The sequence below is a fragment of the Chelonoidis abingdonii genome, chromosome 2 (genome assembly GCF_003597395.2).
Source record: "Chelonoidis abingdonii isolate Lonesome George chromosome 2, CheloAbing_2.0, whole genome shotgun sequence".
Taxonomy (NCBI): domain Eukaryota; kingdom Metazoa; phylum Chordata; order Testudines; family Testudinidae; genus Chelonoidis; species Chelonoidis abingdonii.
Genome location: NC_133770.1, coordinates 259949498 through 259976594, shown reverse-complemented (window position 1 = coordinate 259976594; position 27097 = coordinate 259949498). Strand labels below are relative to the sequence as shown.

At 40.6% G+C, this 27097-nt stretch overlaps 1 protein-coding gene across 1 annotated transcript in view; it reads right to left on the bottom strand.

The window, feature by feature from the left end:
* Nucleotides 1-1980: 1980 nt before the first annotated feature.
* The window catches only part of SDC2 (syndecan 2), a 103838-nt gene continuing 78721 nt past the window's right edge, over nt 1981-27097 (bottom strand). Inside the window, exons 2-5 of the mRNA XM_032763919.2 lie at nt 15879-15990; nt 7919-8052; nt 4681-4825; nt 1981-3179 (exon numbers count right to left, since the gene is read on the bottom strand). Of these exons, the coding sequence (XP_032619810.1) occupies nt 3016-3179; nt 4681-4825; nt 7919-8052; nt 15879-15990 (555 nt within the window). The 3' untranslated portion in view covers nt 1981-3015. The remainder of the gene's footprint in view (nt 3180-4680; nt 4826-7918; nt 8053-15878; nt 15991-27097) is intronic.

Here is a 27097-nt window from a genome sequence, read left to right as displayed (position 1 = left end):
AGCACTAGTGGAGGCCAGTCAAAAGTCCTAAGAAGCAGCCAACCCATATATATAGATGCCACTGCTGGAGAGGGTGGTGTGGGGTTGGGGGAAGTGTCCCATAGCTTGGCTTCTGAGTCTAGCAGCTGCCAAGCAACATTCGTTAATAGCTGGCTCCAGTGCTAGAACACATCCACGAGGAGAACAAAGGGCAGCAAACTGAAGACACTTGGAAATTTCGGTCTAAGAGAAGACTGAAATTGTGCACAGATGCCAATTTCCTTTTTAATACCATTGCTAGAAAACAGATGATGTTGACAGAAGCCTGATCTCTAGATTTATGAATGAAAACTAAAGTGATGTTTGCAATTAAGATGAGAGCTTTGCTGGAATTTTGTTCTAATAGCACAGTGTTGGCATTGGCAGTGGAAAGGAGGAAAGGTCAGTTGCAACTCAAGGCAATAAATAATGTTATTTTCATTCCCACTGCAGATTGCTTTGTTAAACAAATGACATTTCAGGAGGGTCTGGGACGCTATTAAATGCCCACGCAGTTAAAGCTTTCCAAATTCCACAGCATATTATGGGGTGTGTTTGAAGGGGTGATGTCTAGGGGAAAGAAGAGGACTCAAATAGGACCATAAACTAGTCATTGCTGCTGGTTGTAAAAAAAATTGAGATATGGATAATAATAGAGAACTTGTGTAGAACAATTTTAACAAAAATAATGAACATCTATATTATATATGCTAAAATGCTGTATACAGTAGTTACAGTAGCTAGAAAGAAAAGGATCTGAAATTCAGAAGTGAAAAGGTTGGTTATTCAAGCAGTTTGATAATGATCTGCTTAGGAAGAAAAAGTAGACAATTTGTCATGCATTTAATGTTTACAACTAAACTAAATAGCATTTACTGCACCTTTAAGAAAACTCAATCTACCATAAGTAATGTGGGCTTGGAGAAGACTGGATGCCAGACTATACAAATGAAATATTACTTTAGGCATGAGAGACTTTATTTTGGCACTTTAACAAATATTTTATTTTACAGCAGTGGCACAGCATTTGCCTGAAATTTTCTTTTCTTGGCACAGTTATTCCAAGCAGTTATTTTATGAATTGAATTTCACTAAATATTGCACAATGATATATACCTGTTAAATATTTACCCCGTTTTTAACTGGTGAAGACATATGGCTTCAGAAAATCTGCCAGGAAGTGTAAGTAGTTAAAAAGCAACTATTATAGTGCAGAATAATTTTAATTTTTCCTAGATGACCACTGAACTTGGGGCAGCAGCAAATATAAGTTATGTGATTCTTTTCTCTAGAGATGTATATACAAAGATATATACTCGTAAGAAGTACTTCAGTTCGATGTTCTGCCCTCCTAGTTTTGAAATTAAGAAATCAGAAAAGAAGAAATTAACAGACCCTGAGGAGGGAGCCTAATGTAGGCAAGCATGCTGTTGTCATCTCCATATGTCTATCTGTTGCAAAGCTACTTGGATCCTAACCAAAAGAGCCTTTTCTCTTCTACTTGGAATACATCTGTCTTCTCATATAAAAATATTCCACTTCTCAATTCTCCTTCTGGAGTCTGAGTTGGATCAAGCTGAGGTCCTCCAAAGATGGAATAGAAGAACGAATAAAGAAATTATATCCATAATAAATGAAACTCTGTGGAGTCCTTTGAGTTCTACAACCTGAAATTAAATTTGCAGAAAGTGTATGTCTGTGCCAATGCTGTCATTGTATATAATGCAAAGACTGAAATCCTCATAATTAACAGGCAAGTTCCAAGCATATACACAAAGAAACACTGAGTGTGCCACTTCTGAATCTCTGTTCAAAGCATGAGCCTCATCAATAGCCTTTCTTGGTCTTGGTTTCTGAAGAACATCCTCCAAGATTTATTAGACATAATTTGTGATATTAAACACAACCAAGTAGGAATAAGATAAAAAAAGTACAAAAAAGTATATGACTATGAAATTTCAGTATTAGGCCACATGATTTATTCAGTAGTGTTTATGTTCCCAAATTACAATTTATGTCTATCCATGTAAGACTACAAAAGTTACCATTAGAATTGTCTGTGCTTATAAAATACCAACATTTTCTTTTACTGTTATATATTCATTAACACCAGTCTGCGACGAGTTACATAGAATCATAGGCACTTCAAAGGCTTTAAAAGACGTTTACAACTTAAAAGTATTTTTAAGAACAAAAATTGATATTTAAACCCCTACTTGTAACTTCAAATTGCAAGAAATTAACAAATACAGTGGCCATAGAAATCTGCAGCAACTTCTCAGAATACTGTTAGAGTCTTTGGGTTTGCTTAGGCTTGTCAGTAGCTTACTTCAAATCTTCCTTAAAGATTTGTTTAGTAAGGATATGACTATAAAGTTTGTAGTAATAATCCAATTTTACACATTAATTGGCTGTTACAAATTTCACTGAAGCTACAGTTACATTGAGAAACAATGCAAAGTGTAAAATTGATATTCGGACACAAATTTATACGAAGTGGAGATTAAAGTTTACATAGCTGAAAAATTACATTTACACTAAAAGTTACTGTTATCTGAATTATCCGAAGACAAATTGCACCATGACAACTACAAAAAGGCATTTTTTGGAAACAGATAAATTAATGAAATAAAAACTAACGTGTAAGATCAATCTGAGACATGCTGACAAAAATTAAACAACTTTCATTGAGCCATAGGATAAAACAATCATTTTCATTATTTTATATTTATGCATAAAGTTTTAAAAATGATTCAGTGAACATCAATGGTTTTACAAAATAATGCTTTACCACTGTTATTCACAGAACATGGCAAAAGTTAAGTTTTAATTTTACATTTTTTTAAAGGAATACATGAAAAGTTTTAAATACAATGGGATTTTATCATAAAGGTGCCATAACGGCTCTTTAAAGAAAAAAGATCTTCATTATTCTATGCAAAAGCTTTATTTAAAAGAGTTCAGTGATCTCATAAATAGAGACACTAAGTAGGAATTTTATGCATAAAACTCCTTAGTAGGTGCCTTTTGATAGGCAGCACTGGATGGTTTACGTTCACCAAGGTCGTAGCTGCCTTCATCCTTCTTCCTCATGCGATATACCAACAGCAAGATAAGGAAAATTGCAAAGAGAAAGCCAATAACTCCACCTGCAATAACAGCTGCAATAAAATGAACAAACATTCACAATATGCCAAAATAAGACCCATAGCTCCACATTTGTTTTCCGGTACACAAAATATTTACTAGTTATTTGCTATCCTTTGAAAATTTAAAAAACTGTCTCCAATTAAGTGATTATCTTGATTGGCTTTTTTATGAAATCATTGTAAATAGATTTTTAAACAGAAAAACATTTCAATAAAGAGTTTTGTTTAAAAGTCAAAGACACAATATGGCCCATAGTTCTAAAGAAATTAAAAAGTACAGCTCAAAGTAGGAATAGTTTTAGTTAACAAAAAGTTAATAATGCTCCCAGAGCATAATCAACAACACGATCAGATATAACCATAAAATCTTAACTGCTTCTGAACTTACTTTTAACAAAGGGAAGTAACTTTTCTAGGATTAAAATTACATATAATTTTCTCTTGATTACTATTCTGTTTTACCAAGGAAGAAATTGATTCATGCTACATCTCCTTCAGTCTGTTATCCATGACCTAAGCCTAAAATACATTTCCTGATGAAAAACCTTATATCCCTTTCATGTAGCCCAAAGAGGACGACATTTCATTTGTCATGTATTTGCCAACACGCACAAGCTAACAATTCAAACAACACTTATCAAATCTGAGTATTTCCACTGGACATGCTATGTCAATGCTAGTTTTCTTTTATCCAAACCCCTTGAGCTTCAGGGAAATTCAGATCCAGAATTTTATGGCTTGAGCTCACTTCTACGGCTCAAACACCATCCCCTTTTTGGGATATGCCACAAAAAATAAATGCACTTCCAGAACAGTTTGGATGCCAAATTTTAGTGGATAGGAGGATTTCAGAGTTATAAATTCCTGGAATCAGTGCTGATTATAAGAAAAACAGCATAGCTATACTAGTGTGACACTATCTGGTTCTGCTCTGCTATAAGCTATACAAAATGAGAGGACAGCTTGTGTCTCCCTGGTCCACACATGGAGATGACCCTCCATACACAGACATCCCTGCTTCTCCGTGGAAAGAGAGGTTGCAGCTTCCTCCATGACATCATCTCCCCTGTCCCCCAAACAGCACTCAAGAGGGATAGAGACTGCCAGGAGAAGGGACTGAAGGTCAGGCAGGTTGGGTATAGATCTTTGCCCTATAAGTTATCATGGAAACCCAAGTTCAAATTGCAATTCTCCCTTCCTGGGTTGTGAAAACTAAGAATCCCCAGGAGGAAGCACTGAATTTTTGGGAGATGGAATATCTTGCAAATAATCGGCAAAAGGGCAGGCTCTAGATTAAATAACTCTGGATGAAGCCCATCTAATTCTCCACAAAGGAACAGTGGCTGCTCTGCAGAAATGTATAATCCTCAGGGACCCCATAGCAATATGGAGGGTAACACCCCAGAGGCAATATGAATTTTGATGTTTATATTATTCTGAAGGTAACATCTTTGTATTTTCTACATTTTTTCCTTTTACCTTGTAAAATAGTCCTGAACTAGCTGCTAATTACCTGCAAGTACTTCTGTTCTCTGAAAGAGGTTTTCTGAGTGCTTCTCAGTAAATACATCAGCGTCATCACCTGGGTCATTCTTATTTTTGTTAGCATTAGAGTTAGTCTTCTGAATTCTCTCTTTGTCATCACTTTCTTCAGGTGACTACAATACATTTAAAAAAGCAAATGATCACATTACACAAATGTACATTTCTGCACTTTGAATGATACTTCTTTAACCTGGGTAGTCAGAAAATCATATCTAAACATGTACATTCCAACACAAAAACAAAGTAGGGAAGCAGTAGTAAATGTATATAAAACTGATACAGTCATCATGATGTTGAAACATGAAACCGGAACCTATGAGATCTGTGCAATTATATTTTCCACATCTGTAAAAGTGCATTGAGTTAAGTCACAAGATGAAAAGTCCTAAATGTCCATAGAATTACTAAACATAAAAAACTAAGGCCAATGAAAATGTTACATCTGTTCAGTGGCCACGCCACTGCGAGATCAACATTCAGCATCTATATTGCTTTGATTCTCACACATCATTCCCCTGGATAGGTTATCCTGATGAAACCAATCAAAAAAAAATGCAGTTTCACTGATAAGCCAGTTAGGAGGGACAGCTAACCGCAGGGAAAGTCAAGTAAAAATATAGCAGGATTTACAGAGAGTACAGAATTTGGCAGAAATCAATACAGTGTGATTTAATAAAGATAGATGAATGTGTTTTACATGGGGAGAGAATATTATGCACATGTATGAAACAAGAGAATGAAGATTTGCACACAAAAAATGATTATATGCTGATAAACAAATCATGGGTGTGTAAATATCAGTCCCCCACAAAATAATAGTGATAATGTTGTAACAAAATGTATCAAAGATATTACATGCAAGACCAAAGAATCATTAGTCCTCTTTGTAGAACACCTGTGAAGTTACTTCTGACATTCTACAGGCAGTTTTAGGTTCCACCTTAGAGTAAAATTTAAAAGAATACAAAAAAGGCAACAAGTGATGAAAGGTGTAGAAAACATGATTTATGAAGAGAGAACAGAGTCTGTACAGTCTAGAGAAAAGACCGCGTCTTTATGATAATTCCTTATTTATTACTTAGCCTAGCAAGAAGAAGTAGTAGTCAAAGCACATTTTTTAAAAAGCAGCTAAGGTCTAAAATGAAGCAAAAGGACAGAATATTTAGTAATTGCTATCATAGTGAGGTCAATGAGACCTCATTAAGAAGATTGTGGAGTCACCATTACTGGAGACTGACACAGCAAACAAGATTATTATATATTTATTACTTGTATTCTCATAGCACCTAAGAACCCTAGTCATGGACCACTGAGCTAAAGTGATTCTGCAGAAAGCTATGAGTAATATTCTGCAAGGATATAGGGACACAGACTAGATCATTAAAGAAGATCTTGTTTTCATAACATTCAGATAATACTAAGCCTCAACTCCTGATAATTATTGGTTCTGTGCTGTCTGCTGCTTTCAGGGTGAGCCATCCCCTTTTCATCGAGTGATAGGGAGCAAATTAATCTTTCCCTCAGATTTAGAAGTCTGACTGCTAGTCTGTCTTTGGAATGGTCTATAACCGGAAAGATCAGCATATAAAGATCAGTCTTTTCTATTCACATTAATACACCAATAAAGGAAGATCAAGCTTCTGGTCCTCTTCTCTGAGCCCGTTCACACAGAGCCATCTCTCCCTTCCCTGCTTTTCTCTATATCACGCAGTCTCCATCTCAATATTTTAATATTAACTGCAATTATCTCTTTCCAAGAGTATTTTCCACATTGCTTTCAATATTTTTTAAATTTTATTATCCATACACAAAACACCCAAGCACAGCAATAAGCTATTAAAACATTAGCAAAAATCTTCTCAATGTACAGAAACCAAGTGAACTGGTTATTTTACTGTTTTACTAAAAGCTGTATATGTGATCAGCTCTTCTTTTCTGAAAGAAACATTCATACTCAAAGCTTCTGCCCCATAGTTTAATAAGCACTGGATTCAGCATGCCCAAGCATACCTATTAAAAATGGCTTTAATTACCTTATTTGTACATGTCCTTCTTTATATTTTATTTTAAGTTTTTCTCCCTCTATACAAGGAATAATAAATATAGTCCTTGTGTAAATTGACAGGCTGACAGCCCTCACAACCAAAGGGAAAGCTGCTCAAAAGTGACTAAACATACCTTGAAAAGGTTCTGAATTACAGAGAACATGCGCTCTGCAAATCAGACCCTTTTCAAGGTATGTCAAGTTAGGCACCCAAGATTCACTAGCCAGTTTGGAAAATATTGACCAAAGCTAACTGTCCAGCCACAGACCTATAGCATGGGCAGCAACAGCACAAACTTCCCCAGAGTACTCGGCCAACAAGTCTCTGACCTAAAAGATCATCTCTAAGCACAAAGGAGCAGTTCTTGTCATAAGCATTCAATCCTGCCATCTCTGGTACTTGTGTCAGCATGTGTCTCACTTATAATAGTATCAGAGGGCTAGCCGTGTTAGTCTGGATCTGTAAAAGCAGCAAAGAGTCCTGTGGCACCTTATAGACTAACAAACGTGTTGGAGCATGAGCTTTCATGGGTGAATACCCACTTCATCAGATGACATGCATCTAACGAAGTGGATATTCACCCATGAAAGCTCATGCTCCAACATGAATATAATATAATATGATAATATCACATAATAGTGGTTCTGTGATGTGAATACCTGCCAACTATTCTTTTAAACATTGTCATCTACACTGTTTTCTATCTGTGCGCCAATGGAATCGGAGAACAACATAGTAAGCATTGCAAAATACCATGTTAGAATTTTAAGGATGGTATTTTCCTCAAGAGAAACCTGGAGAAAAGCACAGAGCATACCACAAAAACAAACAAAATTATCCTTTTTATCGGAGAGTGGGGGGAGTCAGCTTAATACATGGCTTATTTAGCAACCCTTTTGGAGACATAATGAATGGCTAAGACTATATTGCATGTTCACATATACCTATGTGTTCATGAGATGATGTGCTGTCCTGGGTTCGATACTCTCTTCTTGGAAGTGAAATCTACAGTTGGTACACTGGTTCTATACTGGGAATTAGCAGCTCTATGGCCAGCTCTACGTTTGATTTAACCGAGTGTAGAAATATTATATAAGGTTTTTATGATTATTATAGGCATAACCATTACTGTGCTGCAGTAAAAAGTAACTGCCCACAAACCTTAGTTTGTGCAGGAATCTTGGTCTGTGTTTTCAGTGTAGTTGTCTCAGCTTTAGGCGCATCACTAGTTGACGGTATCTTTGGAAGTGTTCTAGACGTTGCTATCACTGTATTACCTTCATCATCTTCATCTCCTAAAACAAAACAATGATGTTCAGGAAATCTCTGCATGAAAATCACTCATATGCATTACATTTTAACTGTAATAGAGTTCCAACCAAAAAATAAATGATGTTCTGCCCATGATCATTCATAACTACCTTTGAGATAAACTGCTACAATCCACTGTAGTCACCAAAATGTTTCTGCCATTCTCTGTGTCAGTTACCAGGCTTTTAGAGTTTAAAACCCTCTGAACAATTTTTTTAAAAAAGAAGAGAGCTTTCAGAATATAGCTATAGAATACAGGATGTAAAAGTTTGAATGAGAAGATAGGTCATCTCAGAATGACTTCTTGGCAGCTAGATGAACTGACTGATAACCTGAAAGTCATCGGGAAGTTTGGATCCCATGACAAAGGACTATTTGGATTCAGCATTGTAAGGAATGGTTTCACACTACAATTAAGCACAAGGGTACTAGAGTCAAGGAAAGCAAAAGTGAAGGATTAAAAAATAATCTAACTTGCAATGTAGTATATTAAAATCCACCACTGTGAAAGAATGTTAAGGGAATTCTAAAACAACACCCTAATTTAAGCATAGACAATTCCTCTGAAAAAGACTGCATGAAATAAGTTGTCAATATGGGGCTTCATGAAGGCCTGGTCAAATATTTGAAAACAATATCCTGTAAAGAAAAAGAAGAGGGGAAAAGCATCCAATAAGAAAAGGTATACACACTTACCTAAAAATTTCCCTGCTTGAAATAATAAGGTCTATAGATACATTACAATGAGTACTTCAGTCTGTTTGCAGCTTGAGGGCAGAATTAGGCCTGTAATGCACTAGTAGCAGGCGACTGTCCTACCCCGGAAGGTCCCTCCAATTAAGAAAACTTCTGTAGCTAAATAATTCCAATTCTACTTACTTAAATTACAGAATGTGATAAATACACTTTGAGAAAAATATTCCAAGTATAGTAAATTCCACCTAATGATAACAAACACAAATTCTCGGACATCAATTTCCATCTCTATTCTGGATGATCCATTTGTCTCCAGCATGGGTTGGATATGTGGACCTTATTACTAAAAAGAAAGGAATTTTTCAGGTAAGCATTGACGTATTTTCATAATCTTCTTTGTGCTAAGGTCCGCAGATCTGTTATGATGGTATTTTCGTAGTAGTGTGCCTCCAGGGTGGGAAGCAGGATCATCCTTTAAATATGGACACCCAAAACAAGGTAGATTATATAAAAATATCTTCTCTCTCTCTCTCCCCCCCTGGTACTAATGCCCGGAGAAGACTTCTGTCAAGAGAAAGACATTGACTAAGATGGGATGGTCAATATGCATAATTTGGTTACCAAGTTGCTGTCTAGCAGATCTCAATACAGGAAACATGACTCTTTTGCCTTGAGACTGTCAGTGCTCCTAAGGACTGAACTTTCATGCTTAACTGGAGGAATATTTCCTGATTTTACTTATGGAATGAATGCTAGGATACCTGTGAGGACTACTTGTCTGAATTAACAGTACAATACTGGGTCTCATTAGAGAAAGCTCCCAAATTCAACTACCTCTCCTCCTATCTGATTGGAAATAGCAGACATCAGAAGGCCTACTCTAATGGATAGGAAGTATGACAACACTGTCTGCCTGGGTTTCATCTGAGTAGTGCACTAATGGAACAGAATGAAGTTATTCTCTATGGCCTGATAGGAATGGAATAAGGTTGATGCCCTAAGGAACCTGACAGTGGTCTGGGTGTGCTCCACACTCTAGGAGGGATGTATCAATCACCAGAGTCTTCGTGGGGAGAATTAAGGGAATAGTACTCCTTTCCTGTTCAGTGAGGAAAGGGCTTTGGGAGGAACTTGCATAGATATTTCATACGAGATGATGTCTGCTTGGTAGTTCACCAACTTCAGCCAGTTTTACACACAACGTAGATGTAGTCTGGCATGCTGCATGATGAACATACAGGAAGCCACACATCCAAAGAGACTTGAGTGAATTCTCACCAACATACGTGGTTGATTCGGCAGCTGGCAGATGAGCAGGGTCATGTGTTTAAATCTGTCTGGTGACAGGTAAGCTCTGGCTGTTGTGGAGTCTGTCACTGCCCCCATAAACTCTAATCTATGTGTAGGGTTGTGACCATGGTGCCTGGATGGGCCACGCTGAAAACTCAGGGCAGACTGCAAGAAATAGGGAAGACAATTCCCAAGACTGGTGATTTATTCCATAATTAGGTTTACCAAGCCAGTAACAAAACAGCTTCTGTAATACCACACTGGTTAACCAGAAGCCAATTACAGTCCTCTTTAGGCAGTCCAGCCTTTGGACCCTATCTAAACATCCAAATATAATACAGTGAGGGGTTAGTAAAAATCTTATTTGCCATACTTAAATTTCTACCAATCCCAAAGGACCAGATACATTGCGCACCAGGTCAATGAATATTTCAGATCTTACCCAAATACATACTTTCAGCCAATCCTCATTAACTAAACTGAAGATTTATTAATAAAAAAAAAAGAGTTCTATATGGTTAAGAGATCAATATACATACAAATGTGTGTAAAGTCCTTGGTCAATTTCATAGCAGAGATGGTGAGGTTGTTGATTTGTAAAAGTCTTTCCGGAATCAATTCTAAAGTTCTTCCATGAGAATTCCAGGGTGATCCAGGGTACACCTGGAGGCCTCAGTTTTAAGGTTTAGACCTTCCCCATTAAAGTTTAAGATGACCTGAGATTAAAAGGATCAGGCCCAGTTTCCTTTACAGTTGAAGCAAGCTGGATGCTCACAGGTAACCACCATGTGGGCTTTGATGAAAGTGAACCAACAGTTTGATCTCTATTCAGTGGGTTCTTTCTCAAACAATATAGTTAACAATAGCCATTCAAACTATTAAGACATTTCACAAGTAGTTTACTATGTGGAATTACAAACTTCCAGGAGAGATTAGGACAATATTCTGACACCACAAGTTCCATATAAATGATAATATCCCCCTTTGATCTCCGAGTCAATAGTCAGAGGTAGTGTCCAAATTGGGGGTGGGGAGGGAGGAGTGAAGGTTCTGTAGACTGGTAGTAGCACAACTCTCAACCAGCCTGACGAAAGGGGTGCTTGGAAGTGATCACTGATGTAGATGCCTGAGGTCTTCTCCTTTGAAAGCACTGCCATCTCTTTGGAGGCTCGGTGGACCTCTGGTGGTAGAAAGTACTGGGGTATGGTCTCTGCCTAGAACATGAAGGTCTTCCCTGGTTCCTTCTAGGAGTTGCTGTAAATTCTCCTTGTGAATGCAGAATAGCCTGAGAGTCCTTCAATAAGCGAAGAGAGTCATCTATCTTTCAGTTAAAAAGAGTTCAGAGCCCTCAAAGGGGAGGTCTTCAGTCGGATACCTGATGCCAAGACGTTCTCCTCAGGGCAACGAAGGTTGCCATGGACCACAGTGCATCTAAAGAGGCTTGCAGACACATTTTAGCTATCTACTGCCCCTCAGAAATCAGGAACTTCAACTCCTCAGGCTCTTGAGGCAGCCTGTCAGCAAACTCAGCTTTTCTGCCAGCTGAGATACTCATACCTTGCAAAGAGAGCTTAGGGTCCTTCAAAGTATATAGAGACTTGTCCACAAAGAGTTTCAAGCCATCAAAGGGAAGGTCCTCAACTGTATTTTTAGATCTCCCTGGGGAACTCAGGGCACTGGAGCTCCTTGCCCGCCGCATGACAACTGGCACGGAGATGGAACAAGTGGCAGTGTCAGCAGCATACATGGAAGCCTGTAAGGACATTCTAGTTAGCAGCCGACATTCTGCTATAAAATGTACTGAAAATACTCGTGATGCTCAGTTAGAAGGTGTTCAATAAATGAATGAAACTTAGAGTAGTTGGTGTGATTATACTATGCCATTAGAGCCTATTAATTAGCAATCGTAAACTGCAGGGTCACTAAGGAGTAGCTCTTATGACCAAAAAGGTCAAGGCATTTTTGGTCCTTGTCATACAGCATTGACTTACTGTGATGCTGCCTTCCAAGTTCATTGACAATTTCAATGACCAATAAGTTAGGAGAAGAGTGGGAAAATAATTCAGAATCCTTGGTTGGGACACAGTATTTTTTATCTGCCCTCTGACAAGTGGGTGATATTGTTGCTGGAATTTGCCAGATAGTTTTGACAGGATCCAAAAATGCCTCATTAAATAGGCAGGGTAACTTGAGCAGACAATGCTGCCTGTAAAATATCCAGCAGTTTGTGGTATGACTTCTTGACCTCTTCTAGGGGTATCTGTACAGAATCTGCCACTTATTTCATGAAGTCTTGAACTGCTTAAAGTCATTAGCCAGGGAGAGTGGGAGATTCACAACAGCCTCTTCAGGAGCAGATGAGGCGATATCAGTCTGCAGCCTAACCTCATCTGTTCTAGCCTCCTGCTCCTCGAATGTTTCCTTCTACTGTTCAGGTAACTGAGGAGAAAGAGATAGGAAGGGGACTGTCAGTCTCTACAGTTCCAGCAAGCGAGGCTAGACTCTCTAGAGAATCGTTGACAGATAGCCTGTCAAGGGTCCCAATATGGCCATTGAGGGGAACCACATGGTATAAGAGGTGGCATCCACGGTTGCTCATACACCGAGGAAGGCCTTCATAATGTCTCCCCCGAGCATCATCTCTTTCTTTGTAGATGTCAGAAAGAGGTGAAGAGGAGAACCCTGCTCAGATATTTCAGAGACGTCATCATCACATCCATAGGAGGAGCTTCACTAGAAAATGGTGGTGAATCAGGCAGTACCAGAGAAAGGTGAAGTTCTGGTGATTGTGTAGATCTCAGTACCAAAAGGGCTTGGTACCCATCAATAGGGGAGACTCCAGTTCCTTTGACACAGATAGGTCCTCTCAGAGTACCTTCATTCCGGTGGTACCAGATGAACTAATGATATCACGGTGAAAGTCTATTTAGGTAGGTCTCTGGAAGATGAAGCAGATGGTATGTTTTGAGGCAGAAATAGGCTGAGGTGGCCGCTTAGCCCTCTGCAGTATCAAGGGCCCCACTATTTTGGGTACCAGAGCCTGGAGTATGTCTATCAGTACTGGCTTGCTGACAGCAGACTGTCTCTCCCTAATGCTTTGATCATGTCCTGACAGTACCAAAGATGTTTTAGCTACTGGAGTGTGGCTGGAGCCATGGCTTTTAGAGGAGCCCAGAGACTTGGCTATGCCTTCTGTCCCAGAGAAGTCTGAAGACTCAGTGGTACTGGGCTGAGAACCTAAAGGCTCAGAGATGGTCTGCTTATGAGGAGACCAGTCTTTTTGGTGACGGTTCTTTATGAGGAGATCCAGAGTTCCTTTTCTTAGAACCGCTTTCAGAAATCTCTAAAGTTTTTTGTTTAGAAGGTCTAAGGGAATGCTGAGCTGAGGAAGCTGAGGAAAAAAACCTTTGAACTCTGGTGATCCTGGCATATTTCCCCACAATGGGGGTAGGGACAGAGAATTTAAAGGACAAAAAATCCCCCAAAACAATGCTCTATAAAAACTAACACTAACTATAAAACACTAAACTAATCTAAACTCTAATGCTAACATACTAGCCCAGGCAAGCTTGACTGACAAAAGCGGTTATGCTGAATGCTCCACCTCAGGCCAAGGTGGTTGAAAAGGAACAGAGGGCAATTCACCCATGCAGCCCTATATAGCCTGAATGCAGTGCACAAAGATGTGTAGAGTGAATGAATGGGCTGAACAGACACTGACACTGAAATTCTCCGATTAAAGGTGCACGGCATGCATACACACCTGAATGGAGTATCCATAGGGCCACTACTCAAAGAACTTTTCAGCACCTTGGATAGCAACAGCTATCTTTCCCTGATCTTATTGTCCTTTCTTTTTAGTATCCAAAAGGCCTCAAAACAGACCTCTTGGTCTGTACCTGCAACTTTATAAGGAAAAATTATCACTAGTAGATTTTAGATGTTTAACTCTATGATTTGCAGGAGCAACCAAATACTTAGACGTCTACATTTTATTTATGCACTCAATTATTTCTACTTGCAAAAATGGGTCAGAAAAGGAGAGGCAGTTTTTAATACTGTCATGAAGATAGTTATACAGATTGAAGTAAACATTGAACAAAATTAGACCTTCTAAAATATTCTTTTTTTAAAAAAGTTGCCTGTCCTAGCAACCCGTGAACATGAACACCAAAGAAAGAAACTGCAGAAATGTCAAGGTCGACTGGCTACTTCAGTAGCAAGTGTGCATTAAGCAACGTTCTTCTTTTAGCCGAGTCTGGATCAGGTACAAAGGGTAAACATCCACTTACTGTATCTATGCTCAGTGCTATCGAGAAGTATGAAAGCATATAACTAGAGCTGACAGTTCACCCTACAACTCACCAGGACAACAGAAAGATGGCAAAGAAAATCCGTGTAAAAAAAAAGGAAATCTGATTTTATTTGTACCTTGAATTAGCAATGGATATTCTCCAGGAAAGTTTACTGCCTAACATGGAATCAAAGTATTTACTATGTACTTCCCTCCCTGCACCACGAATGGTAATATGAGCTGCTCTCACATACCACCAGGTTTACTCCTGGGCTGGGCCAAAGTTTGTGTGAGGGGATGCTTCTCCCCAGCCACGTAAGCAGTAGAGCTCTTATCCATTCACACACTCTGGAAAGAGTTCAAGAGGACCAGGTTTTCCGTTAGCTTGCTTGCCAACCATGATCAGGCATGGCCATATGCTACTGCAGTGCTTCAGGAAGAGAGGGAAAGCAGGCATTAAGCGGCTCAACCCCAAAAGCAAGGCAAAAATTTTAGTTCAGTTCCAACTAAATTAACAGATAAAATGTACCACAATGTAACATTTAGGTCTTGTTCCAGTGTGAATCCAATACTTTATTTTCTAAAGATCCTAGAAGCTTTGGATCAGGAAGGCCTGTCTATCTCAGCTATAGCTTTGGAAACAGAGCAAGACTAGCAGGCTGTTCAGCAGGAGAGGCACAATTCTTGGCCAGTGCTCAACAAGTATGAGTTCTGACCCTAAAATAGCCATGAGGCTGAAGACCCTCTGTCAGATCTGTGGATCTTACTGTGCTGAAGAATATAAATGACATGGGTCCCCAAAACTGGTCTCCATAGTACCCCACCTGACACATTTCCCACTTGGATCACCACTCTGTTGCTGGCCTTTCAACCAGTCTCCAATTCATGTAATGAAATTTATATACTTGACACTTAAATTAACTTGTAAAGAAATTGGGTGAGTGTCACTACGTAGAACATCTTAACTGAAATCCAAATATAAATATATTCATTGCATTTCTTCTATCTACTAAAGTGATGTAATTACATCAGAAAAAGCTATCAGATTTGTTTGGTAATATCTAGACTTCTATTAAAAAATGTAAGTAGATTTATAAACAATATTTATCTGAATGTGTATGTGTACAAGAAAAATAAGACTGGATTAAACTAGTATCCTGCTACAAACATTTAATAGGAAAGATTAGGATATCCAATTAGAAATCATATCTGCCCATGGGGGAGAGACTTTCTACACTCTAGAAAGCTCAGCACACTATAGACGAGATGCAGGGAAATTCAGTAAAATGATATAGCTATTGGACAAATTGAGTAGTAAAAGCATAAGAACATGCCATTAATAGACAGGGCATAAATCTGGAGAGATGCTCAGCACAATGCATGTATAGAGCCAAGTGCCCTGGACTCCTGACTAAAGCAATAATTTCAAGGTGATGAACAGCTTTCAGGTGTAGATAGACATTCTTATACTTACTGAAGAAGAAAAAAATGTTACAATGTAATGAAAAAATGTAGAGAGGTATGTCTTACCTGAGCCGGACCCAGAAGAATAATCGTCATCATCAATTGGATAGACACCTGATGCTTCTTCAACAGAGCTATTGTCGAGATACAGGTCTTTATCAGAGGTCAATTCTGCTCTCTGGAAAACAGGTAAGACCAAACCACTAAAAAGGTAGCTATTTATATAATGCAATGTTTTCCTCACTTTTATTCTTATTTCCAAAGCTGATGTTGTACACCAATTGTATATAGTCCCAGAATCATAGAAGTGTCGGACTGGAAGGGACTCCTGTACTCAAGGCAGGACTATTAATAACCAGACCATTCCTGATAGGTGTCTGTCTAACCTGTTATTAAAAACTTCCAATGATGGACATTCCACAACCTCCTTAGGTTAGAAAGGTTTCCAGTTAGAACAACAGGTTAAAATCAGCAAGATTAATTGCACCTAGAAATAATGAGTAAGACAGTGTTGTTCATGGACCATTATGATCTTTGTGGTTAGACAAGAACTGTGCCTACAGAATTATTCTCAGACAAGAGGCTCCGATTCCTGAAGTACCATGTCTTAAATACTGATTGCCAATTACAAACTGAAATTACACATCACTGTGAATCAGTGGAAAGTATTATGCACAAAGGCGTAATGCAAACCTAAGTCATGTAGCTTAATTCCAGAGTCTGTTGCTCCAGTCTGCGCCTTAACATTTTCCTTTGGAGTTTATTTTAGGCTAAAAGACAATTATCTAGCCACTTTGATCCCTCTTGAACTACTGGATAACAGAAAGCAAAAAAGCAGACACATTGCCGTGCTTTTCTCTTCTGCTGGAAGCCCCAAATCTTTTAATAGTCTCATACAAATTTTTCTAGGACTGTTTTTGGAAAACTGTGAAGGATACATTTTGGATTTTGGATTTAATTTATTTTTATTTTATTTTTTATTTTAATTTATTTTAAGGTGACTTTTGGCAACTGATTCCCCTTCCAATCTATCAAGCACCCTTTTGGCACAGTTACCTACTTTGTTACAAATTGATCTTCAGTTTGAGCTAAAATATCAAAATCGCCCTCCTAGAGGAAAGTGCAAAGGCCACCCTGACATGGCACAAGGATCCTTTTAGAGTAGGAGGAATCAAAACCTTGGCCTCTGCCCCTACTCTTTCTTGGATGAAAATGGACCTAAGATTTGAGAATGTGAGCTAATCTAGCTCTTCTCAGGATTCTTTTTACTGAGGTGGGTTTATTTAGGTTAACTGTCTATATCAGGGAACATATCCTCTGATGAATGTTCAGGGGCACTAGACCTATCTGACCTTCTTCTGGAGGATCTAGGCTAGAAGAGTGCTATCTTTCCTCTCCTCCTTCCTGGAAGAAAAGTGTCGTACTGGGCTCAAACAAGAACCATGGATTGCAACTTTTATCTGTGGAATTTGCAAATTAATAAGTGCTTAAAAATGGCCTGTAGAAGACCTATTCTCAGCAGCCCCTTTCATTAAATGGCATTTGCTTAAAGCTGCATCAGCCAAGTGTATAAGGTGGAGGAAACAGATGTCCTACAACCACAAGAGTTCCTTTGTTGCAAGATGTTTCTGGGAAAGTCACCAGACTGCCATAATCCTAGATGACAAGGTGTGCGGTGAGTAAGAATCAGTTGAAGCTGCATCTCATATAAAGGAATGAGTCTCTGTCACAAGACAAACATTCTGCTTCTGATATGATTGCCGAAGAGGAATAGATCTGTTTTCCTATGCCTTTCTTTTTGATTTTTCAGCCATACCATAGCATGAAATACAAAAACCACTCAGCACGATGTAATGAATGACAACATTTGATTGTGTGAGTAGCAGAATGGAGAATGAGAAATAATGGAAGGTTCAGCTCATCAAAGCTCCAAAGCATCTTGAAAAACATCAGCATGTCCTGCCTGTCCTGGCTCCTGCTAGAGACAGCTTGAGTGATAATCCAGCTGTCCATAAACAGAAGCCACCATGCATAAAAGACCATTCTTCGATCTTACAGAAAAGTGGCAGCGTATTTCAAGAAAAACTGCTGCCAATGACTATGACTAAAACTAAGCAACAACTAATCCTGCTGCAGAAAATATACACAGTATTATATAAAAAAAAAAAAATCAGAAAGTGTAAAAATCCAACAGTATCAAATTGAGAATACTTAAAGATACACCTGTAACTTTATTACATGGCAAATGTTGCCATAGAAATCAGTTTCTTCTCAAAACAAACAGGTGAGAAACACAAACACAACACTAGAGAGGATGGGAATTGGTTTGTATAAAATAAGAAACAACTCAAACTTGTGCCCAGAACTTTTAATGTTAGAAAAAGCTTAGGTAACTTATTTTTCATTTTTTATTCCCCACTTCATTTCCTGGTTCTGGCTGAAATCAGAAGCAAAAATAGTTCAATTCTGCAAGAAAAGCTGTTCTGCTGATGTTTCTAGCCTCACTGGAAGCAGGAAATACTGAAAGTCAATCACGAAAGCTTATTCTGATGAGATTTCCTGCTCAATTCTGCAGACCCCATCCAATGTCATACAAAACATCCAAACATTTGAGTGCTTTGCCAACCAAATCTTCTAATTACCATATGGCTCCCCCCACCTCCTGGAATGATATTTTGGCTGCCAATATTTTGAGGACTAGTACAGCTAGAAGCTAAAGCTTTATACCATCTGAACGCAGAGAAGGTGGAAAAAAGCAAGATAGTATTCAGCAGCAATTTTAACTTCATTACATTTTATTCTGCTAGCGACAGAAATGCCAGTCTAAAGCACCTTATAAATACTCAGCATTGTGACAGGGTATACAAATCCCACACCAGGACAGAAGGGGTTAAAGACAGAAGTGGGCCCAGGTAGTCCCACCCCTTCATCCCTGCCGAGCATGCACCAACTGGGTTGAAAAAGGAGTAGCCATGCTCAGAAGTGGGGCGGCTGGGGAGGAGGACAGACCTGCCCTGAAGGCTCTTGACATGAGCACCAGAGAAGCCTCCCTGAGGGAGTAAGGCAATTTGCTGAGCACGGCTCTGGCTGACAGTTCGGTTAACTTTTCTTTTTCACCTTCACCTTATCTGGGACTGAAAGCGAGGAGAGAAAAGCAGTGATGGGTAGTGACCCTGGGAGCGTAACTCAGAGGGCACCTTCAGCAGCCAGAGAGGTGAACTGGGTGGGCCTGGGCTCCCCTACCCCACCCCCATGACAGGAGGGGCTCAAACTACCTATCCACCTCACCGCACTTCTGAATAGAGGACCAGGACTATAAGATCATCCTACCGGAAGGAGGCACTAAGTACACTAATCACTGGGCCACCTAACTCACCCAGGACTTTGTTATAAGCACCTTGATATTCAAGTATTTGTGGATGAGCACCAATAACTTCACAACAAGCAAGCTCTAGTTCTAGACTAGCTCACTCAAAGAAAAAAATGGGTTTCCCATAATACTACTACACACTATATTAGGTTTCAAGGAGTCCCAACTACTTTACATCAAATTCTGTGATGAATGGGCCTGCAACTTGTTTTGAATGAGGAAAGAGATTCTTGATCCAGCCACTTACCCATTCAAACAATTCTTCTCTAATATAAAACTTTGGAAGGACATTATCCTAGTGTCAACTCTGGGGACCTAGGATCTCAAGTCAAGGAACACAGTGCATTAGATTTTCTAAAAGTGGACTGGCTATTTGTAGGAAGAGGATACAGAGCAGGACAGGGTCACTTACTAGACCACAATATAAATGGTTTCCTCTGATCACATGGTTACCTATATAGCTATAAGCATCATGCTCAGAATTCAAACACATTTTTAAATTTCAATACCTAGCAAAAAAGTGTAGCCATTAACATCAAGGTTAGACTTAGTGAAAATAGGACTTAGCCTTAAAGCTAAAATAATTTTTCCAGGGGCCGATATGCCTTAGATACTTCACGTGACCAAAATGAATGTGAAGTGCAGAAGCAGCAATGATCTCAAAGGTTTGTTTCATGCAGTGAAGGCCTCTTGTGGCAGAACTGTACTATCCAAATCTCACTAGTCCTTTAAAAGTTTGGCCATTGTAGTAACTATTTCCTTGGCTAATATCTGAAACAATTGTTGACCCCTGACCTGATCTTGGAGAGTTTGCAATTTTCAGTAAAATATAATCTATCTAAGCACGCTTACAGAAATAATAATAGAAATTATTGACACTATAACACGTAGAAGAACCAAAATCTCCATATAGGGGGCTGTGACATGACCTGATCAGATATGATCCCAGATGTATGTGGGTGGAATGGGAAGAGGTGTATAAAAAGGTTGTCAAGACCAGGTGCAACACTGGGATGGTGACATAGAACCACCAGATAGGAAGCCTGGCCCAGCACTTTCCTCTTGGGGTAATCTCTTCTTAAATTTTACTTCCATCTTTGTTTCTAGTGGTCTCCATAAAGTGGTAAGTATGCACAGTAAGTATGAACAATCCAGAAAACCACTTTATTGTACTTATCTTATTCTTATACTTATCTACATTTTTATTATTTCACTTATATTTGTCTGTATTAAGTAAAGTTCAAAGCTTGTGTGTATGCGCTGCTCCAACTTCATCTTCTTAATTAACTAAGTAGCTGCATGAATAAATAATTGTTTGTGAAGAAGTGGGAGTTTTCTACAATATTTTTATGAATCCCATGTGCATCTCAGTTTCCCTCTATACTTTGAATTGTTATCGGGGGGCGGGGATGGGGGAAAGAAGGGGAGAAGGACTACGTTTGCTCTCAGGGCAGACTAAGACGTGTGCGCGCGCTTCTGTGTCCATCCATCCATCTGTCCTCATTGTCTGGGTGGAATAAATAGAGTTGTTAAACTATTAGTTGAAACCAACCCAGACCAACACAGAGACTTGAGAAACAATGCAAGCTCAAATGACTCATGAATGAACGTAACAGTCGGAAGCAGTAGCCAGAGGAGTTGTGAACAAAGCATGAGCCAGCCTAGGGAATAAAGGACTGAGCTATGACCAGGAGAGGATAGAGTTGCTTGGGCTCTGGCAGAAGCTTGCAGCTCTCATCTGGGACTGACTAAAGAAGTCACAGGGAGACAGAGCTTGACATGGAATCCACTACAGCAAAGGTTCTCAGAACTGTGGTCTGTGGACCACCAGCGGTCTGAGTCCATTCAGGTGGTCCGCGGATAGTTCCCTCTAAGGTGCATGCCTGGCCAGCCCCACACAAGAGAATGAAGGGCCACGCACCTAATTAGTGGATCTGTGCAAACATGGCTCCACTAATTAGGTGCCTGGACCCTGGAAAAGATGCACATGTGAGGTGGCGGCCTTGGGGGGAATAGGAGGCAGGTGGGAGGGGGCAGTGGGGTGAGAAAAGGGCGTGGGGGCAATTTGGGATGTGCAGAGCTGCAGAGGCCAGAGAAAGAGGCGACTTGCCCCAGCTTCAGGGCTGCAGCTGGAGGGGAGAAATGGCTCTCCTTCTCAGCCTCAGCTCTGTGGCTGCTGTAGTGAGGGGGAGAGGGAGAGACGCCCCTCCTCTCCAGCCCCAGCTTGGGGGTTGTTGTGGTGGGGGAGAGAGGGCACATCCATCGCATTAGAAAGGTAAGACTACTGATATTAAAATATGAGTTGTGTGCTTTTATTTGTAGAACAAAAAATGTTAATTATTATTTAGGTGGGTTTTTTATAGTGCTTTTATCCAAAGCGCTTTAGAATAGTTAGCTAACAGCACAGACAACATTTGGAAAGATCATTACGTGGTCCACCGAGACCCTCAGCAATTTTCAAGTGGTCCATGGAAAAAAGAAGTTTGAGAACCACTGAGCTACAGCTTGGCTGGTGGTTTGCTCTGGCTTGACCAGAATAGGCTTGCTTTAACCTTTCTTTCTCAATGCTAACCTAAGGACTTCCAATGCTGTGTGTTCCAGTTGACTAATAAATCCTACTGTTTTGGAAGCACTGGTTGGGTGTCACTGCAAACATCTGCTTGGATGCATTAGTCCCTGAAGAGTGTACAAGTCTCTGCCAGGAGTCTGTCTCAGTTGGGCTCGCTGAGTAGAGCTCACAGAGTAAAGTGGGATGAACCCAGAGACTCCAGTCTAGGAAGCGATAAGGTTGCAGGTCCTACCCTGAAGGAGAAGTGGGACTCCTTGGAGGCCTGCCACACTGAAAGGGCTCTTCCAAGGAACTGTTTAAAAGCTGAGGCATAGCCCAGATCCTGTGGCTCCATGACACTTATTTGTGACAGGTGCACTTTGCAACCCACATTGATCCCAAGCTACACAATAGACATGTCACTTACATGCAACAACAACATTTCCAGAACTATTAAATGGCAACAATATTTGGCAAGGATGTTCCTTTTATCAGGTCTTTAATCTAGCCCTGAAGCCACAGAAAACACTCATTACATCCCGACTGTGATCTCATCCATCAGTTGTTACCACCACTTACGTTTATATTCCAAGCACACATGCTACAAAATCCTGTGGTCTAAATAATTAAACTCATTACAACCCAATCTGGTTACTGAATAGACTGGAACACATCTAAAACAAGTGAATGTATCATAGATTAACATCATCTATGTGCTAGATCAGTGGTGGGCAACCTGTGGCTTACTAGGGCAATCCACTGGCAGGCCGTGAGACAGTTTATCTAAATCGACCATCCGCAGGGACGACCACCTGCAGCTCCCAGGGGCTGTGGTTTGCCGTTCCCAGCCAATGGGAGCTGCGGATGGTCGATGTAAACAAACTGTCTCACGGCCCACCAGCGGATTACCCTGACAGGCTGCAGGTTGCCCACCACTGTACTAGATACTTCTGTTTCAAATACATGTTGAGTTTGTAAATCTGAAAGTTATTAGTTCATTATAAATCACTACAAATTATTTTATTGGAATGAATACATAAATAGAAACATATAAATAATTATATTTTACTGGAATCAGATTGCGGCAGATAACTATTTGATAAAAAGCCTCTCCCTGTTCCCGATACAAAGAAGAGAAAGTAAAAATGGGGTTTTCTGGTTCATTGTTTCTCTTGTAGAATACCCATTTATCAAAATTAGGGCTGTAAAGTTTGAAAAAAAAGCTCTTCAAAGCAATAGAAAGAGGATGAAAGGAGGATAAAGAGTCATTAGAAATGAAAAACATTTTCTACTTATCCTAATAGACATTCACTTCTACAACATTGTTGTTGCAGACAGTTTTCCCCATGTATTGAAGGTAGGCAACAGCTCTGTTTGATTGCTAGTGTCTTGGAACATTTAAAGCACGTTGGACGTTGAATGCTATGGCAGTGAGCAAGTATGATGCATGGTGGGAAAAACTGTATTATTTACAGATGCACTCAAATTTCTGTTCTCCTTTTTTGGTACGTGATACAGAATTTGAAGCTTATAGCAACATTAATTAATGATTTATTGCTGCTCCTCTTCGCAGACTGAAGTGTTTTATATGTAATCCCATATGACCACAGGCAAAACAGAGTTAAGAAGTGATGTTATGTCACCGTCTCCAAGTCACACACGCTAGAAAGATGCAGGCATTAGAATCATAGAACAGTTAGAAATAGGTCACTGTGTGAGAAAAAGAAAAAATGACGACAGACTTTAGGCCATCTGGGTCTGCCCTCTACAGGCTTGTATATAACAAGTAATTTTGTGAAACCAATTAAAACTTAGGTACTGTGCATCTTCTGGTATTTGGGAGAGACACAGGGAACACGTTCATCTGAAAACGAGGACCATTACAGAAAAACTCAAAGTAAGGCTGAAGAGAAACCCACAGAAAGGCTGGCTAAACTATAGTGCAACTCTTGCCTCTCGGACTGCAGGAGAAAAAGACGTGGGTCTGTGGCTGCCAAACTGAACAGCGCCTAAATCCTAGGTCCCTTAATAGCCTAATAAAACTTTTCAATTAATTTTCTGTGCCAGTGCTACTACATACATTGGACCCTCGCCAGAACACACGTCTTTATAGTGCGAATTTGCACATAACGCGGTTGCGGCCATGGATGCCAAATTTAATTACTTTAATTGCAATTCATTTTAACAAGGTCCCCATGTTAATGCAGTACCGCGCATGGATCCCAAATCCCGCATTCTAGTGAGGGTCCAGTGTATTTCTGTGCAAAGAGTGAAACGCTGTCCTGTGATAGGAACTAGTACTGAATTTATTAGGTTGTCTCTCAGTACTTGTGATTAGACATGAAGTTTTGACTTAACGACAGAGTGAAGAGCTTATTTTAAAAGTGCTTTAAAATGGAGGTCATTTGAAGCTCTTCCTTAGGTAAGCATGAAACAGTAACTATAGTGAAACCCCACTATAACACGATGATTGGGATCCAAAAATTCGATTGCGCTAAATGCGGGGTCGCGGTATAGCGGGGTTTACTATTTCAAGCTGGTCAGTTTCAAGCCGGTCGATTTCTCTTGGGCAGAAAACTACTTTCATTTGCGAACTGCCCATAACAATAACTGAAAGGGTGCAGCTCCAGCAGCGGGGGCTCTCAGCCATGCAGTCAGAGAGGGAAACACTTCAGGAGAGTAGGGGAGACGTGCAAGGGGCAGAGAAAGAGCGAGGAGCAGCTGGGGAGGAGAACGGCTCTTCTCATCAAAAGGCTAAGCGGGGGTAGGCGGGAAGAGGCAACGGGGAAGGCACATTCCATTTTTTTTTTTTTCTCCAGGGGCGCTCCAGACTTTTTTTTTTCTTTTTTGCACTTTGGTGGTGCTCCGGTGGGTTTTTTCGACTTTTTTTGCGCTTCAGCGGAGCTCTAGCGTTTTTTTTCTCTTTTGCGCTTCCACGATGCTCCGGCTGCTTTATTTAGTTTATTTTTTTTGCACTTCGGCGGTGCTCCGGACACTTTTTTTTTTTTTGGCCTGGGGCTGCCAGAGCCACCTTACAATTGCATTATAGCCAAATTCACGTCATTGCGGGGTGCATTATAGCAGGGTTTCCCTGTACTCAGCATTTGTATGTCCATCAGCCCTAGAACTGTAACTCTGGTATTTGCCTGTGGCAATGAACACACGGCCTTGGTGCTGAAAGCAGTATTTTGGACAAACGGCTTGTTTGGCTCTCTCGTCCAGAGTTACTGTATTGTCTAGAAAATATGCCACAAAGATTATTCATGCTCATTGTTTCTAATGTAGAACTTCCTGATGCTGCATAAAAACTATAGCTTCAAGCCTTGAATCTCTCACTGCAGATAAAGAAACAGTATGACTGAAAAAACCATGGAGCCCAAAATAAAGAGAATTACTGAAAGCCAGTTTGCACTCCAGGTGGTAAAAGGAAAAGACAAAGATATAGGAGTCAGATAGGAAATATAAAAGTTGGACCAAATCTCTCAATCCAGTCTGAATGATCACAAAACAGTGTGTAAACCGGTACTTCCGTTTTGTTTTGAAGATCTACATAGAAAAAACAAACAATAGAATCAGTTGCCAGATTGTTTTTAGCAACTAGAAGTATAGTTGCTAAAGGCAGAATTAAGGCCTTGTCTACACTTGCAAGTTGCAGCGCTGGTGAGGGGGTTACAGCGCTGCAACTTAGCAGGTGTCTACACTTAAAAGCTCAGCCAGCGCTGCAACTCCCTGTTTGCAGCGCTGGCTGTACACCTGGGTCTGCTTCCGGTGTAGCGAGACCAGCGCTGGTGATGCAGCGCTGGTCTTTCAGGTGTGGACATCTCACCAGCGCTTTTATTGGCCTCCGGGGTATTAGGACTTATCCCAGCATTCCTTTTCAGCCTCTCTGTGCACCACTTAGCACTCCACTGCCTGGGCTCGTGATCCGTCCTTTAAATGCCCGGATTTAAAAAATCCTCTTCCTGTTTGCTCAGCGAGCCGTGGAGTGCAATCAATCAATCAATCGATCACCAACAATGCCTCCACGCCCCAAACGTTCCCCAGCATGGAGCTGTGCCGAGCTCAGGATCTAATCACTGTGTTTGGGGGAGAAGAGACAGTTCAGTCCCCGCTGCGATCAAGCGCAGATAATTATGATTCTACGGCCAGTATCACAGTCAATGCAAGACAGGGGCTATGACCGAGATGCTGTTTCAGTGTAGGGTTTAAGTGAAGGAGTTGAGGAGTGCCTACCACCAAAGCCGTGATGGAAACCGTCGCTCTGTGCTGCCCCACTACCTGCCGGTTTTACAAGAGCTGGATGCGATACTGGGATGTAGCCCCACTGCCAATCCTAGGATCATATCGACAGTTCACAGCCTGGAGAACCAGGTGAAGGGACCAGAGGGTGATGTCCCTGCGGACTGCGCCCGGAGCTGTTCTACCCAGAAGAAGCAAGCCAGTCGCTGGGTGCTACTATTGAGGAAGGATCAGAGGAGTCTGTTCCAGGTAAGAAGCTTTTTTAAAGATGCAAATGGTTGGGAGCAGGGGCTATGCCTAGATGTGAATAGGCCTTGATTTGATCTATCACGTTGGTAATCTTGCCCTGTAATCTCTTCAATAGTTTCAGCCAGCGGTTGCAATGCGGCTCAACAGTTTAGGGGAAGTAAAACTGTGTATCCTTCACAACGTCGCCCATGTCCAGGACATCAACACGGCTGCGAGGCCGCGTCCAAGCGATGTAGTGTGTCTGCTTCCTCGCAGTGCTGATCGCGGGGATATCAGGCTACATCTTGAAATCAGGGAGATGTCGTCAAACGGCTGGATCCGCACCTGATAGCTGATAAAGGGTGCCCGCCTCCAGGTCGGCTAAATCAGCGAATAGATTGGAGAGCGACTTTCTGATTAAACCCCATGCCCTGACGCTGTTGAAGAGCTTTCTAGTTTCCCTGTACCTATCTTTGCGAAATAACACCCATGCTAACAGGGAAAGAGAGAGGCCAACGCCTGAAACCCCACCTGCCCCTTTAGAGGCCGTGTGGCAAGATGCCTTTCTCTTATTTCCCTGGTACCTGATCTTTGCATAAACTCCCATGGCACAGGGAAAGGAGAGCTAGCCTGGAAACCCCCACCCATTGCCCTTGAGACACGTAGTGTGCAAGATGCCTTCTCTATTTCCGCTGTACCTGTCTTGTCTAAGACCCCATCTAACTAGTGGGAAAGGAGAGGATCCTGAAAACCCCCACCTGCCCCTTTGAGCATGGTGCAAGATGCCTTTCTCTTATTTCCGTTACCTGATCTTTGCACCTAACCCATGGCTAATTCAGGGAATTAGCGAGAGGTAGCCTGAAAAACCCCCACCTGCCTCCTTTGACTGACCGGAGATGT